The sequence below is a fragment of the Chenopodium album genome, chromosome 19 (genome assembly GCF_948465745.1).
Source record: "Chenopodium album chromosome 19, dcCheAlbu1.1, whole genome shotgun sequence".
NCBI lineage: Eukaryota > Viridiplantae > Streptophyta > Magnoliopsida > Caryophyllales > Amaranthaceae > Chenopodium > Chenopodium album.
The window spans coordinates 42,825,385-42,839,986 of NC_137852.1; the positions used below are offsets into that span (position 1 = coordinate 42,825,385).

Consider the following 14,602-nt stretch of genomic DNA (forward strand, 5'->3'; position numbering starts at 1 on the left):
GCAATTTTAGAAGGAGGAATCCCCTTTAATATGGTTCATGGAGTTCATGCATTTGAATCATGGTATATATCTATTTACATTTTGGCGATGTTTATAGTCTCCAATGCACATCTTAACGTATGCTAATAATTATTTTATTGAAGGTGTGGAGCATGTTAGTGGGGACATGTTTGAAAGTGTTCCTAAAGGAGATGCCATTCTTATAAAGGTAAATTACGCATTTAATTTTCTTATATATAATCACTTTTTTTTTCCTTTTTGTTAATGTGGTCTAATACTCTAGCTAATGCATGCAATGTAATCTTCGTTTTAATTCGATCAACTTCCATAGTTATTTAACATTTATACAAGAAACTCTACTAAAAATACTACATCATTTCGCGTACGTACAATCAACTCATGTTATACGTACCATATATTACATGTAAGACAGTGGGTTCTTCAAGTTTGGAGCGATGAACAATGCTTAAAACTATTGAAGAATTGCTACAAAGCGATACCAGACACCGGTAATTGAAGCTGATAATCGTGGAATAAATTGTCGAAGAAGAGGCTGAAACTACGGTGGTAGCTAAGGCAATTAGCCAAATGGATGTATACATGATGACCAAGAATCCAGGAGGTAGGGAAAAGACGCACAATGAGTTTTTGGCCTTGGCTAAAGCAGCTGGTTTTGCAGGCAGTAGACTTGATTGTCAAGATGGTCAAATTTGGGTCATGGAATTTTATAAATGATGAATCTTTTATAAATCAAATTATATATGAATGAGAATTATGAATAATTTATGTACTGATTGTTGGAATATTTGCTTCAGATCGTTAGTCGTTAGGCCACTTAATAATGTATAGGATTATATTACTTAAGTGCATTGTTTTAAAGAGTTTAACGTGTGATTAGTTTGTTTTAGTGGAGTCATAAGAATAAGAGTAATGTTGGTGGTATAGCGTAAGATCATGAGATAATGTTCCTACCTTTTAGCTTTAATTAATTTGTTTTTATCTTACCCGAATATTATTTTGAAAAAACACCATTGATTACTTTTTAGTACAAATTGTTGTATGTAGTAAAAAATGATATATGTATAATACAGGCGTACACCCGGAAGAACATAACCCATAAATAAAAGAATATAATTTATAAATAATAAATAAAAGAACATTACATATAAAATATATTATTTGAATTTATAAAATAATGGGCATACAAAAATTTCGTAGTTATAGTACGTAATTTATTATATATTACAACCAAACATAGAATATATCATGTTTTCTAAAAATAAAGAACATTATATATAAATAAAATATCATTATATTTGTCTCAATTTTATTTAATCTATATGTTTGTACTTTTTGGTATACTATGCGCATAGTACACCCGCCTATACCAATTAACGATTGAGTAGAAAATCCTTAATCCAAACAACAACAAATTAAGCTTCCTCCATGAGTAATCAAGCCTTTCGCGTCAGCCACATCGTGATGTTGATGAAAACACTCTTTTCCTTGGCCATCGAGACTCGAACAAGTTGAGTATATCGTAAGAACAACTCTTCAATGATGGTTTCTCCAAAATGATTTATGAGTAAGGGCTCAGTCACAGATCTCATGCACTTGACAAAGTCATAATGAGATGAAGCCGTTTTAGAAGAATTTATACGATGATCATTTGCTTCCCAGTTAATTTCGGAAATATGAATTTGATTCATAACAAATGATCCTTCTTTCTCCACTAAAAATCGTAGCTCCGCCTCTGATGGCGTGTAATTAGGGATGTTAAATGTATTTAGCTTATCTTCATCTATGAAACCCTGCATAATTATAACTTTAACAAAGGTACAATGTATAATATTAATGTTCTAAATTTGGTTGACTTAACAAAGGTACAATGTATAATATTAACAAAGGGATGTTAATTTGCTTGAAAATAGAATTCTCAAAACTGTTAGAGATCAATATTAAAATAATTAAATCAATAAAACTAATTGAGAAAGTCAAGCTTATTTATATAATAACAAGCTAGTAGCTAACTATAGAGGCGCAAAATTGATATCAAATTGGTTAGCTTGAAATCATGTGGCATGGCAAAGCTAATTTAACAACTAGCTTACCATTGGAGATGCTCTACCATCAATTCATTACCCCTCCAAACCTCATGGTTACAAAATTAGCTTTTGCCTTAGACAATGTCATAGTTCGTTATGAAATAACATTAAAATCATCTATCATTAAGAATTTACTATATATATATATATTTATATAAGAAAAAAAAAAAGGTAAAGGTAGTAAGGTAAGAAATAATTATTATATTTTTATTTTTTGTTTTTTTTTAAAAAAAAAAAGAAAAAAGTATATAAAGGTAGTAAGGTACGAAATTAAAAGAACACATATACAACTAATACATACATATAAACGTTAATTGTCAATCGGTTGTGCCGACAAAGTTGGTGTAAAATTCCCGTCAAAGAAAAAAAAAGATGATGTAAAATTTTGACCTACTCAAAGGTGTTTTTGATATTTGCCATAAATTGTTGTTTTTTCCTACTCTACCATATAAAACTTTTCATACATATTACTCCGTTTTATTATTCCCTCCATTTCTTAATATTCCCACTTTGATTGTTTGACGCTGCACAATATCAGTCCCACTTCATCCCACTTAGTGGAGTGGCATGTAGTCCGTATGATGATGACTACACAATATTATTATTCCATCTATTTCTCATTATTATTCATTTTCAAATTAAAGTTTTGAATGATATATATTCAACATCCTGTCAAAAAAAAAAAAAAAAAATTAAGAATAGTATACTAACACGTAGGATTCATATAAATGTAACGAATCTAACAAGATCCTACATATATCTCTTGCATATTAATGGTAATATTAAATCAAAGTTCTGAAAATTTGACCTAAAAAATGGCAATGATGAGCTGAGGCAAAAATAACGAGACAAATGATGAGACGAATCTAATTAACATGATTACACGTAATCTATATCTATACTTATATATTAAAAAGCGTTCCTAAAAACGTTTATGTGTCACATAAATCTGCACCACATTGCGCCACCTTCTAGCATTGCAACATTTATTCCATGTCATTATTAATAAGAAAAAAAACATCCCACAAGGTTTGAACATTGTATCTCATGGTTACAAGATCACACACCTTACCATCTGAGCCACAGCCAATTTATGTTCTCCATATACACATAAATAAATAGATGTATAAGTAAGCACAAAAAAATAAATATGCAGCCTGAAAAAAATAAATAAAGAGGAATAGCCTCAACAATTCCTAAACAAAGGAAATGTAATATCTTCAACAATGGGATTTTGGATTACATTTTGTTTTAAAGTAGTTTCCCGGTGCAACGCCCGGAGTACACACTTGTTATATATTTCAATATTTGTTTTTCTTAAGTTACAAAAAGATAGAAGGTCAAGAGAGAATATGTGTATAGTGCAAAATTCTGACCAAATAAATGATTTACTCCGCAGTTAATACAAAGTGTAAAGGAACAAATGAAGTAAATGTCTTGTTACCAAAGAAAGTACCTGAATATAGGAAGCTTTTGCATAACTGGTTTCATCAGTCCCTTCGTTCATGTGTATCACCTGCTCTATATTGATTGTTGTCACCATTCCACAAATTTGGTATGAAATAATGAGCACGTAAGATAATTATGCAATAAGCAGTGCTCTTGTTGTTGAGTTCTGTATAAAGATAATAGTATTTAAACTATTTATAGACGATATAGGAGTTTAGCAATGGCAATTATTCACCATCACAAAATTCTATTAATTTAAAACTTTTTTTTTAGAGAAAGAGAGAGAGATTCGGAGTACGTGTACATATAATAGGACAATAACTTAACAATCAAGTACGGAGTATAATTCATTTCAAATTTATGTGATTTATAGAAGTACTCCCCCCGTCCTAAAAAGAACGACTCATTTGGTTAAAACTTTGTCCCAAAAATAATGACCCATTTGCATTAAAACACCCACCAATTTGCTACAATATTTGTGCAAAATTAGCTTTCCCATATAAATTTGATTTTCCATGTTATTTTATTACTTTCTCTTTCTATTTTTTTACAAACCCCATGTAAATTTATCTTTCCAATATACTTTTACTTCTTTTTACTTAACTTCCTAAATACTTGCATAATCAACCTAAATGGGTCGTTCTTTTTAGGACGGAGGAAGTACTTAATAGAGGTTATGGCCAGGCCTATTATGGGACAATCTCCGAAATTCATTTACTTTTACGTTTTATATTATGTGCAACAAATATTTACTTGTTTTTAAGTTGTCATTTCTCTCTATATCTCTTCTTATCACGTACATTTTTGTCTTGAACTCTACATTTAACACCCACAAACTAATTTTATCTAGAAATCCGTGTTAAAACTTTTGTGAGTACATTACAAATTGTTTTTGTAATCTAAAGTATATTTGGACATGGAGATAAATTTTATTACCCATCTTAATATGATTGGTATTTTACTATAATGAAATTCAACATCAATTTATTCCATTAGACATTTTTTAGATTTTGTATGCATATACTTCGTACAACATTGAGGTAGGAAAAGTTGAGTCGTTAAAACAAAAAAAAAAAAAAACAATAAACAAAACAAAGCAAAGCAAGTGTATGTAAGCCAACGTTGTAAGACATGTAACAATCAACAAGACAATTCATTTAAAATAATGAAATTTGTGGGGTACAAATGTTTTGTATGAATAAAAAATATATATCCAATCAACATTAAACAAAACACATACATATAAGACAATGTTTTGTGCCTCGTGCAACACTCGGATCCAACACATGTCAGGCGAGATTCTCAACTTTTTACTCTAATCTTTGACGCTTGTTAAACCGGGCATTGAACCGAGTTCGTTGCTACTTTTTTAGTTATGCAACTATTAATTTTTTAAAAGACATTTAATAATTTGTAGGTGTTTTCAATATTTTTGTGGTATAACATCAATTTGTGTGCAAGATTATAACATAAGTGACAATTGTTTAGATGGTTAAACAATGTTGTTTCTTCTTAAAGGTTTAGTGTTCAAACCTCTTCATCCACATATTTTTTTTTTTTTTAATTTAGTTTGAGGCATCATATAGTGTTATTATTGGTTGCATGGGTGGCATGGCGTATTAAGGAATGAAGTTGGTGACATGGTGTATTGAGGAATTGAGTATATGATGTGGCGCAATGAGGAGTCTACGTGACACATAGACGTTTTTAGAAACGCATCTTTTTACGGTTTATTCAAGCTAAGGCATCAATCTCTGAGGGGCCGACATGAGATAATTCAGTGTGTTCAATTTCTAATTCAATTTCAATTTCCATTTCAATTCCGATTCAATTTTTATATCCCCGTCAAATAAAATTTAATATCACCCTTAATTAATTATATGAAAATCACAAATGTCCAATTTAAAAAGAGTAGAAAATTAAATTGTCATTTCATTATCTACTGTACACCTTTAATAAAGATCCATGTCAAATAGTCAATTGCAAACTTATAGGATGGTAGGAATAGTAGCTCTCAATAAACGTGATTAGAAAGTACATTTATTGGTGAAAAAACGTGAAAAAAATTAGGAAAAATTGCTTTTAATAATCCCACCTTTGGCCGGTTTGCTATTATTAATCCCACGTTTTGATTATTATCTAATAATCCCACCTTTAAATGACATTATCTTCTATTGGTCCCTTTTGACCTGTAACCTATACATTTGGTAATTTTTTTAAGGAAAAAAAAAATAAGTGACACTTGTCACTACACTATTAGTCAAAAACTTAAAGCAAACCTAAAAAAAAAAAAAAAAAAAAAACAGCCCAATCCACGCGCCACCCCACCCCAAGGACCACAACCCTCCAATAGCCCTCCCCGGAGTGTCGGCCGAGCAGCCCCTCCCATGCTCCGGCAAACCCAGCCCTTCCCTTCCCCCTTACGGCCTTACCCCGAAAAACCTTTACCCGAAAAACCATTATTGACGAAATCTCCGCTGCCTTAAAGATCTCCTTCGGCTTCAAAATCTTATCAACAGTGTAAATCGCAACTGATTGTTCATCAATTAGTATTCCGGCTACCTTAGCCTCGCCGTCACAATCTTCATCTTGAATGTTGCGCAGGGGAGGGGGCTAGGTCGGCGGCGTGGGGGAGGGGATAGGTCGGCGTCACGGGGGAGGATGCTGGGTCAGCCGGAGCTCCGGGGAGGGCTGCTGTTTGGCGTGGGAATTGGGGTTGGGGTAGGCTGGTTATTTTTTTTAATAAGTTTTATTTATCTTTTATTTAAATATAAATCAACCATTCTTTCAAAAAAAAAAAAATTAAAATAAAAATCAACCAATCACAAAGTGACACATAGCATCCAAACCTATTAAAACCGGTTACCAACAGGTCAAGGACCAATAGAAGAGAATGCCCCATAAAAGTAGGATTATTAGATAATAATCAAAAGGTGGGATTATTAACAGCGAACCGATCAAAGGTGGGATTATTAAAAGCAATTTTTCCAAAAAATTAAAACAAAACATCAGCATTAAATTCTAATCAAATCATCATCAAAAATAAAAAAACTAAACAAATAAATAAGTCACACCACTTTCAGAGGCCCAAATGCAACATGGTCCTCAGCACATGACCCCAAATATATGTGGCCTGTAATATCTGGGCCTTTTATATATATATATATATATATATATATATATATATATATATATATATATACATATACATATATATATATATATATATATACATATATATATATATATATATACATATATATATATATATATTTGGAATAATTTGGGCCTTATATATAATTGTACCAACTAATTTTAACATAAATTAAAAGCTGAATTTGCCGCAATCAGAAATGAACATTTACAATAACCAAAATAAATCGCTAGAGTATACCAAATTGTTTTAGTTAATCAAAACTTGTTGCCATAAATTGCTTAATCAACAATCATTGTTCTTGTTGATGTAAATGCCAAAACTTTATTTATCCACAAACTCTGGAAATGTTTACCATGCTTTATTAGATACTCAATATAAAAACTAAAATAATACAATGGGCCAAATTCTGGAAATCTCTAAACTTTAATCAAGTTCTTGGATAATCATTTTATATGAAGATTGAGCCACCTTTTTATACTTGTATGAAAATGAAACTATGAATCATCAGATCGAAACATATGATATTGATGAAAATGAACTATATTTAAAATAATTCAATATCCACATTAATTTGTGACACATAATAGTGAAAATGAACTATATTTAAAATAATTCAATATCAACATTAATTTGGGGTGGTGGTTTAGGGTTAGGGGTGGCCAAAAAGGGTAGGGGAAGGGGAGGGGGTCAATTTCGGTGGGGGAATCAGAAGAGGGAGCCGATTTCCGGTGGAGGGAAGGGGAAAGGGGGTTACGGTGGTGTTGGTATGGGTTTTGGGGGTTACATTGGTGGTGGTGGTGGTGGTGGTCTTGGTTTGGGGGTTACGGTGGTGTTGGTATGGGGCATCGCCAGATTTGGGGGTTACGGTGGTGGTGGTCTGGGGGTTCGCCGACGTCAGGAGAAGGTTTGGGCGTCGGGAAGGGGAGGGGGAAGGTGGCTGTTTGGTGGTTTTGGTGGCTGGAGATTTTGTTTTGTTTTTTTTTTTAAAAAAAATAATTTCAATTTTTATTTAATGAAATATTGGGTCCCACTTAACGGAACCTTAGCGGTTTCTGCTAAGTGGTAGTAATTTTTAACAAACTCTATTTTAGGTGGTAGTAATGTAAACAAAAAATTTAAACAGGATGTAATCAAATGTGAAGCGTGGTGTTTTTAGTGGTAGCAAATGTGAAAATTTCCTATTTTTTATTTGATCATTAATGTTCATTTTCTAAAGTTTTAATTTTTGACTAAACTTTGATCTTACTTTAACCTTACCATATAAGGACATAGCACCATTATCAAGTAAGATTTATAATATTCGTCTTCATATGTATTTTTCAAATAAAAATTTTACAAATACAATACTCCTACTTGTGTATTGAGAATACATGGCAATAAGTAAATAAAAAAAAAATGGAGTAAATTAAATATGAAATTGTTAATGGACCAACTCAACCAAAAGCTTAACTTGATGGTTGAGTCTCAAGAATATTTTTTATACTCTATCATGCCTCCAAGTCCCCTCACATGAGAGCCTTTTTAATAACCTCTAAATAACCTTATAAGTAACCCCTAATTTACCGACTAGGTAACCCGAATAAGTAACCCCTGCTTGGCTTTGTAACCTCTAAATAAGTAATTCCTAAAGGAACCCCTCACTAATTGAGTAAATACTGAATAAGTAACCTGGCCAAATAAAAAAAAAACCACCAATTTATTTAATAATTTGATAAAATTTTATGTGTTGGTATGTGTTTGATCAATTTTATGAAAGAGCATATTTAAGGTCAAATGAAGATGCGCGTTGAAATATAAAACAAACAAGGGAAGAATGTAACAGAGCCTAGATGATAAGCTTATTTCTTAGTACAATTCGTTGTAGCTTAGTAGAAATCCTTAATCGAAACAACAAATTAAGTTTCCTCCATGAATAATCAACCCTTTCGCGTCAACGACATCGTAACATTGATGAAAACACTCTTTTCCTTGGCCATCGAGACTCGAACAAGTTGAGTATACCGTAAGAACAACTCTTCAATGATGGTTTCTCCAAAATGATTTATGAGTAAAGGCTCAGTCACAGATCTCATGCACTTGACAAAGTCACAATGAAGTAACGCCGCCTTCGAAGAACTTATACATTGATCATCTGCTTCCCAATTAACTTCGGAAATATGAATTTGATTGAGAGCAAATGACCCTTCTTTCTCTACCAAAGATCGTAGCTCTGCCTCCGATGGCGTGTAATTAGGGATGTTAAATTTATTTAGCTTACCTTCATCTATAAAACCCTGCATAATTATTACGAAGTATAATTTTTACAAAGATATAATGTATAATACGGAGTATCATTTATGTTGTAAATTTAGTTAACTTATTGCTTAATCCATGCTTGGTTAAAGAAGAATCTTATTGTGCATTTTGCTTCACATTTTCTGGATTTTAAGCCTTGTTTTCTTCACCTTAAATTCAACCGAAATAATTTCAATCCAATAAAAAATTTCAATTCAGCAAAAATAATTAAGGTAGTAATAAATAGCTTATGATGGAAAAGAAAATTAAATCAAACCATATAAAAACTACGAGTATAGATTCTACTATTCTAGCGATGGATCAAGCAATACATGTAATCAATAAAGAGGCACAAAAAATCGATTTGATTTTGATAGGGATAATATTAAATACCTCAGAAACCATATCTTTGAGCGCAGTAGAAAGAAGATCAAACATATGACTTGATTCCTTACTATATAGTTCACTACTATTTCTTCCCAATATAGTAAGAACCATTATACCTCCTTCTACTACTTCTTTGGATCGACATTGTAGAAACATTGAAAAGTCCTTTTGAAATTGCTTATAGTAAGCTTCAAGCACATTAGAAGGGCTCGTCCTTGCTATGTAAATGTTCCCCTTGTTGTCCATTATATCTTTTGGTACCTAATGTATCATTATCAAATGGAACGTACAACTACGTGTTAAAAAAATGACAAAAACAAATCTTATTTAATTAAGAGTATCCACGATGGTAGGTAGGCTAACCTAACGCTTTTGTCCATTTGGATTATTCTAAGGTTTTGAATCACTTCTATCTCATCTATCATATAATTATGTTAATCACACCAATTAATCTTAGTTATGTACATTAGTATTCTTATATTAAGCAAAAGACTTGTTATATGTAAAAATCTAATGAAGATAGCTAATTATTACCTGAGATAGCCATTGGAGGCTATATGAAGAATGGACAAATTGTAAATGGTTTTTGGGGAAAAGTCTGCCATAGAAAGTTCCGGGGACACCATTTATATAACAACTACCAAAATCATCTCCCAATTGTTGCTTAAGCTTATCTTTAAAGCTTCCAATTGACCTAAAGATAGTGTTGAAATCGTTCTCCGGAAGATCATTTAGGTAGACTTGATACTCTTGAGGTCCTATTCCAAGTTCTCGACGAGCCTTATCAACGATGGCTATGAGATCGAACACGACATTCAAGCTGTTTGCCGAGGAACACCCCATGTCTACAATGCCTAAGGTTGCTGGTCGTTCCTTGCAATAGAACTCTTTTATAGCTTTCTCTTTTATGTGCTTTGTCAATGATAGCACTTGTTTCTGTTGCAAGAAAAAAAACACAATTCAAATTTCTGTTAACTCGAATCAAATCAATTAACCGTTTCTATTACTAATTGGTTAGCATAAGTGTTAGGGTAACATACACCATTTTCTAAGAGTAACATCAACTACTACCATAAATTCGTTACACCCCATAACAAAGTTAGCTTTTGGCCTAAACAATGTCCCGGTTTGTTATAATATAACATTACAATCCTCGTTAAGAATTTACTAACTCTATTGTAAACATATAAATAAGAAGAAAAAAAAGCTACATTTTTCAATAATAGTCTCTCTCTCTCTCTCTCTCTCTCTCTCTCTCTCTCTCTCTCTCTCTCTCTCTCTCTCTCTCTCTCTCTCTCTCTCTCTCTCTCTCTATATATATATATATATATATATATATTTTAAATAAAGGTAGTTAGCTAGGTAAGAAATTATAAAATAGGTATACAACTAATATAAATTCTTAAATGGTCCTGATTCACACTAATTTATTGTGGACCACTAACATTAGAGAAACTATGGTTATTTTATTAGTAAAAGTCACTATAATAAAATGAAGGTCACTATGTTGAAAATAAAAGACATTTTGGTAATATATAGGCTATAAGAGGTTTATTTTTATGAAATATTTATAAGGTGAATATAAATAATAAAGATCACAATGTTAAAATTAGGGTCATAACGTCGTACTTCAAGTTCACAATAGTATTAAACGTTATACAACTATTAATAAAGGTTACTGTGTTAAAAATACGGTTACTATGTTCAATATAATATCAGTTGCGTTTGTATAAACTACGGGTAAAAAAAAAATTAATATTATTGTGAACCAGGTCCATACAAGTAATTTTTTATAACTAATACATGTAAATGTTATTGTCAAATGTCGATCAGTTGTGCAGTTGTGCCGACAAAGATAGTGTAATATTTTGACATAGTCAAAGGTGTTTTTGAGTGTTGTCATACCATATTAAACTTTTCATACGATATACTCCTTTATTTCATAATACGGAGTATTAATTAAGCCATGTTCACTTCACCTTAAAAAAAATAATATTCAGTAGAAATATTAGTCAAATGTTTCTTTCGTTTTGTAATAATTTTGCATTATTTATATGCTTGTCTTGACTTTACTTTTTACCAGTATTAAAAAATATGTTGTCATGTACAGTAATTTATTTGTGTATTAGTCTTTTATATATTATTTCATTATGTTAACTTTTTACACTTTTAGTACGTAGTAATATACAATAACAAATATTAATGGTCATTGTTATGAATTGTCATGTGTAACAGTCAAAGTTTCAAATATTATGAAATGGAGGGAGTATATGATTTCATACCAAATTGATATAAGCGCACTAATTGGTACCAAATATACTATATTATGAAATAATTTTCTACCAAACATTGTGTATACTCGGGGCCTATTCCGATTTACTAAAAACAATTGAACTGAACTGATTGGGGCTGAACTGAACTAAACTGAACTAAAATGAATAAAGCTGAAATGAATTGTTTATAATAGAAGGAAATTAGAAATCGGACTGAGCTGCACTAAAATTAAGCTGAACAGAACATGCCCTTAATAGTGTTGAAATTGTGAAAATATTTAAATTGGGTATGATATATATGGATGACATGACTCAAAAGCTATAACTTTCCTTGTGTAGTTGGAAGATCTTATCTTGCCTCTTACAATCGTCATTATTATTATTCTTCTTTTTTGTAATCTTCTTCTTGTTTTCTAATTTGAGGATGAAAAATTTTAGCATTTTTGTCGCCATGATTTATTTTTGAGAGGGCTAATGAACTTTTCCCCAAACTTTCTGTTTGTGTTAGTAAACTTTGTGAGTTAACAGAGAGATAATGGTGCCAAACTCTACTTTATTCATTTTTTAAAATTTTTTTTATAAATACAATAAAAGTTTTATTTATTTTAAACTATGCCACTTGATAATATAATAAGTTTCTTAAACTTATCATTTATCTAGGTTATTAAGAATTAGGAATTTCCTCTTTTCACAATATACGTGTTGTTTTTACTTGTATGCTATTCATTACTACGTAGTTAACTTTAACTCTATATTCTACTTGTGTATAAAAAAAATTATTTTTAATATATGAACTATTGCTAGATTAGTTTTAATGTATATTTTCAATATAACAATTATTTTCTGTAGTATTTTTACAAATGAATATATACAAAAATTAATGCTCAAAGTTGTATTTTGATTATTATTGCAATCTATCGTAAAACAAAGGTATTATGTTTCAAACAATATACTAAAATTTGGATTACACGCAAAGATATATATATATATATATCTATATATATATATATATATATATATATATATATATATATATATATATATATATATATATATATATATATATATATATATATATATATATATATATATATATATATATATATATATATACTACATAAATTTCATTAACAAAACCTAATTTAACCCATTGATGAGGGTTCGATTCCTAATATCCCCCAAATCTTGTGGTAGGTGGGGTGGCCCTCCCCGTAGTTTACCGTTTAAAATTTTTTTGAAGGAATTGAGAGTGAGGAGGGCTCCAACAAATTATACTAAAATTGATTTGGAATTACCTTCTATATTACTGAAGCACTAGAATTTAGAAGTGCCACATTTACTATTTTGATCAAATGATATCAAAGCTTTTCAAATATTTTCTAATATATATTCTAATGCCACAAAAGTAGGTGATGAAAGATTTATAAAAGCAACTATCAAAACAATAAATTACTATGGAAATAAATAACATTTGTTAGTTTTAGGGGAAGATTAAATTCCAAAAACTTTAATAAAAATGTAACTGCACGAGTTTAAATCTATTAATATAAATTAAATCCGCTTATAAGCTCTAAAAATATAAAATAAGCGAATTCCTCAAAATATATATATATATATATATATACATGTATATACATATGTACATGTATATACATATGTACATGTATGTACATATGTATATGTATGTATATATACATATATATGTATATATATATATATATATATATATATATATATATATATATATATATATATATATATATGTAAATATTTCTTGTGATTGAAGAAAGTACCTGAATATAGGATGTTTTCGCATAACTGGTTTCATCAGTCCCTTCGTTCATGTGAATCACCTGCTTTATATCCATTGTCGTCACCATTTTATCTTTCTCTTTACCCTTTTTTTCCATGATTCTACAAATTTACACTGAAATAATGAGCATGTAAGATACTTATGCAATAAGCAATGCTCTTGTTATTGAGTTCCATATAATATAATAATAATAATAGTATTTATAGACGTTATACGAGTTATCAATGGCAATTATTCACCACCATCATAATCCAATTAATTAAAATTTTAAAACAAAAAAAGATACGGAGTACATGTGTACATATAATAAGACAATCACTTAACTATCAACTATAATTCAGTTCAAATATATGTAATTAATAAAAGTACTGCATCGGTTATGGCATATTAGCATGATGGTGACAATCTCTGAAATTCATCTGTTTATTTATGTGCAATATTTAGTAAGAACAATTGTCATATATTGTATGTGCAACAAGTATTTTTTTTTTTTTTTTTTTTAACTTATCATTTCTCTCGTTCTCGTCACACGCATCTCTAATTTTTTTTTCTTTCCATTTAACACTCACAAACAAATTTTATTTAAGAATTTGTGTCAATCATTTTGTTGCACATAATATGAAATGAAGGTAATAATTAATTGTGAGCTCATTTCAAACTGTATTTTTCATCTAAGGTATGTTTGACTGACATAGAAAATAATTCTATTTCTATTTCTAATTCAATTTCAATTCCAATTCAATATCATCACCTGTAAATAGGTTAATAAATGTCTTATTAACCCTTAATATATAATACGAAAATCACAAATGTCCAATATAAAGATACGAAGTAGTAGAAAATCAAATTGTCATTCCCTATCGACTTCAAACCTTTAATAAAGATGCATGTCAAATTGGCAATTGCCAATTTGTAGAAATAACAGCTCTTAAAACGTGATTGGAAAGTACATTTATTGGTGAAAAAACGTGAAACAAAATTTTAAAAAACAGCAGCATTAAATTGTAATGAAATCGTCATAAAAAATGAAAGAAAGTAAACAAATAAATAAGCCACACCACTTTAATTTCAGAGGGCCGAATGCAACTTGGTCCTCAGCACATGACCCCAAATATATGTGGCCTTAAACATTTGGGCCTTATAT

General features: G+C 30.2%; 1 protein-coding gene across 1 annotated transcript; it reads right to left on the reverse strand.

Moving 5' to 3' along the window:
* Positions 1-1,202: 1,202 nt before the first annotated feature.
* Positions 1,203-13,525, reverse strand: LOC145595757 (S-adenosyl-L-methionine:benzoic acid/salicylic acid carboxyl methyltransferase 3-like). The gene is made up of 4 exons (XM_081652177.1): positions 13,439-13,525; positions 9,907-10,308; positions 9,379-9,633; positions 1,203-1,811 (listed from the first exon to the last, which is right to left on the reverse strand). The coding sequence occupies exons 1-4, from the start codon at positions 13,523-13,525 to the stop codon at positions 1,455-1,457; spliced, it is 1,101 nt and encodes a 366-aa protein (XP_081508303.1). The 3' UTR covers positions 1,203-1,454.
* Between the last annotated feature and the right edge of the window lie 1,077 nt (positions 13,526-14,602).

Excerpts from the sequence above, each read along its gene's own strand:
- LOC145595757 (XM_081652177.1), bottom strand. The coding sequence starts at position 13,525 with ATGGTGACGACAATGGATATAAAGCAGGTGATTCACATGAACGAAGGG. Across the intron at positions 10,309-13,438 it reads CGAAAACATCCTATATTCAG|AAACAAGTGCTATCATTGAC; the intron begins GTACTTTCTTCA and ends TTCTTGCAACAG. Across the intron at positions 9,634-9,906 it reads GCCTCCAATGGCTATCTCAG|GTACCAAAAGATATAATGGA; the intron begins GTAATAATTAGC and ends ATGATACATTAG.